Source organism: Sinocyclocheilus anshuiensis, unplaced genomic scaffold (assembly GCF_001515605.1).
Source record: "Sinocyclocheilus anshuiensis isolate Anshui unplaced genomic scaffold, SAMN03320099.WGS_v1.1 scaffold3153, whole genome shotgun sequence".
NCBI classification, from domain to species: Eukaryota; Metazoa; Chordata; class Actinopteri; order Cypriniformes; family Cyprinidae; genus Sinocyclocheilus; species Sinocyclocheilus anshuiensis.
In genome coordinates this window covers 85,571-88,621 of record NW_015555991.1, presented here as the reverse complement: position 1 = coordinate 88,621, position 3,051 = coordinate 85,571, and the positions used below count along the sequence as shown (strand labels likewise).

Genomic DNA, 3,051 nt, shown 5'->3' with positions numbered 1-3,051 from the left:
CCAGGCTCCACCACCACCCAATCACAACGATCCCTCTCACCTGAGTTCTGAGCACCAGCACCTGTCACTAATCAAGCACCTCATTAACCAGCCCGCACAAAAGCACACACCTCAGACACCCTCATGATCCGGTCTCGTATACACGTAGAGGATGTCCCAAATGCCCTGGAACATCTCCGAGGTGCGACCATCTTCACAAAGTTGGACCTCCACAGTACCTACAACCTCATCCGGATACGTGAGGGGGATGAATGGAAGGCTGACTTTGTGACCCCTACTGGCCACTACGAGTATCTGGTCATGCCCTATGGACTTGCCAACGCACCCTCCGTATTCTAGGACTTCATGCATGAGGTGCTCCGGGAGTTTCTCCATCGATTCGTCATTGTATACATAGATGACATCCTCATCTACTCCCGGAGCCAGGCCGAACATCGCCAGCACATTGCGGAGGTCCTCCAACGCCTGATCGCCAGCACATTGTGGAGGTCCTCCAATGCCTGAGAGAGCACCACCTATTCCTCAAGGCTGAAAAGTGCACTTTCCACCAACCCACAGTGCAATTCCTGGGGTATAACATTGATCGTACCGGTATCCAGATGGACGAGGGGAAGGTGGAAGCTATAACCTCCTGGCCAGAACCCACTACAATTAAAGAGCTCCAACAATTCCTTGGATTTGCCAACTTTTACCGTCGCTTCATTCTAGACTATAGCAAGATCACCAGCCCACTCACAAGCTTACTACGAGGGAAACCCAAATCTCTGTCCTGTACACCCGCGGCCTTAGAAGCTTTCTCCTCCCTCAAGAGAGCCTTCACTAGCGCCCCACTCCTAGTCCATCCAGATCCCGACCTCCCATTCGTCGTGGAAGTCGACGCCTCCACTACAGGAGTGGGGGCAGTGCTGTCCCAGCAGCAGGGGAACCCAGCCCGACTCCACCCATGTGCCTTCTTCTCAAGGAAGCTCAGCCCGGCGGAAATTAATTATGACATCGGCAACAGAGAACTACTGGCCATCAAGCTGGCATTAGAGGAGTGGAGGCATTGGCTGGAAGGGGCAGTCCATCCATTCACCGTACTGACCGATCTTAAAAACCTCCAGTATCTTCGTGAGGCTAAACGTCTAAATCCAAGCACCACCAAAGATGATCGTCAGTCCCATTGAATGGAATTCCCCTTCAGTGGCTCAAACATGGCTCCCAACAATCCGCCAGGCTGTCCTCCAGGATGCCAGTACTTACCACCAACACAACGCACCCCACTGATTCACTCTGCTCACTCCTCCCGAGGCACTGGCCATCCAGGGGCCAACAACACCCTCTCGCTGCTACGAGATCGCTTCTGGTGGCCCAATATGGCAAGGGACGTGAGAAGGTTCGTGCAAGGATGTCCAGACTGTGCCATGTCCAAAAGCCCGCGCCACTTACCATCTGGCAAACTCCTTCCTCTACCAGTGCCAAATCGCCCCTGGTCACACCTAGGAGTAGACTTTGTCACGGACCTGCCACCCTCCGAAGGTAACACATGCATCCTGGTAATTGTTGACCGTTTCTCAAAATCATGTCGCCTTCTGCCCCTCAGAGGTCTTCCCACTGCACTAGAAACTGCTGAGCTTCTCTTCAACCAGGTCTTCCGATATTATGTAAGTCCCGAAGACATCGTCTCCGACCGGGGACCTCAGTTTATCTCCAAAGTATGGAATGCCTTCTTCAAACTCCTAGGTGTGACCGTAAGCCTCTCGTCCGGATACCACCCACAATCGAATGGTCAAACGGAGAGGAAGATTCAGGAGGTGGGGCGATTCCTGCGAACCAATGCCTTCAAACTCCTAGGCGTGACCGTAAGCCTCTCGTCTGGATACCACCCACAATCGAATGGTCAAACGGAGAGGAAGATTCAGGAGGTGGGGCGATTCCTGCGAACCTTCTGCCATGGACACCAGGATTCCTGGAACCAGTTCCTGGGCTTTTTCTCTTGATATACAATCACTGATGAACACCTTTGGTTTTAATGAGAGAAAAAAAAACTACATGAGGCTGGATTAGAACCCAGAACCTCGGAAATGCGTGACAAAAGTCCTGCCATTAGACCACTACAAAACACAAACACTTTATGCGAATTCATTTATTTATTCAGTACTGTGAAGCATCTCGAAAAAAGTTGCAAAATATAAATGAAGTATTGTGAGACAATAATAAGTTTTGCAAACAAAAATAAAGAATTGCAAAATATAAATATAAATGTAAATGAAATGCTGTTAATACACATAATTAATAAAACGAAACCATGCATGTTTTAATGCTAGAGAATAAAAGGAAACGATCCACCTGCATGCCTCTGCTCAAAGATGGTGCCTGGATCAGTGAGCTGCGTCTCGGGCCGATGACTTCACTTCCAGGGAGGCATGCCCAGGCCTGTTGTACACGCCCCAGTCCCTTGACTCCACTCCCATGTCAAAACAGTGCCAGAAAGCAAGACGCGCAGAAACGTGTTTCGTTTGCAAAACTTTATTTTCGTTTGCAAAACTTTATTTTCTTTTGCAAAACTTTATTATTTTGCATATATATGTCGCATTATATTCACTCCATAGTAATAACCTGTAAAATTACAAATAATTTATACTGTAAGTATTTTGAAATTAAAAGGTACCTATTCTAATATTACGTGGTATGTAAACAACAAACCATGTAGTTACAGGGTAAATACAACATTTGCGGGCTGTAAATTAAAGTGGTGCTTGTTTCCCCCCTGTTCCATGTAGTTAGAGTGGCTACAACAAATTGCTCTGAAACGAATATTTATACAGTAGGTCATACATACATACATTATATATCAGGTAATATATCAATAAACATGGTGTACTGTTTTATTTAATTCAAATATTGTTTGAAATTTACTATAGGCCTACTGCTGGGTTAAATTAACCCAAAATCACACACAATATGACAACAGTAACAACACAGGCAACAGATAGCCTAATAAAAGATTAAAATTTATTACACCATTTCAGAAAAAAACAAAGCAACTCCATACTTATACAGCTTATACAG

General features: G+C 46.5%; 1 protein-coding gene across 1 annotated transcript; it reads left to right on the top strand.

The window, feature by feature from the left end:
* The first annotated feature begins 307 nt into the window (after window positions 1–307).
* On the top strand, window positions 308–1,166 carry LOC107676097 (uncharacterized mitochondrial protein AtMg00860-like). The gene is made up of 2 exons (XM_016470624.1): window positions 308–453; window positions 489–1,166. Exons 1-2 carry the CDS (start codon window positions 346–348, stop codon window positions 1,164–1,166), a joined length of 786 nt encoding a protein of 261 aa, XP_016326110.1. The 5' UTR covers window positions 308–345.
* Window positions 1,167–3,051: the final 1,885 nt, after the last annotated feature.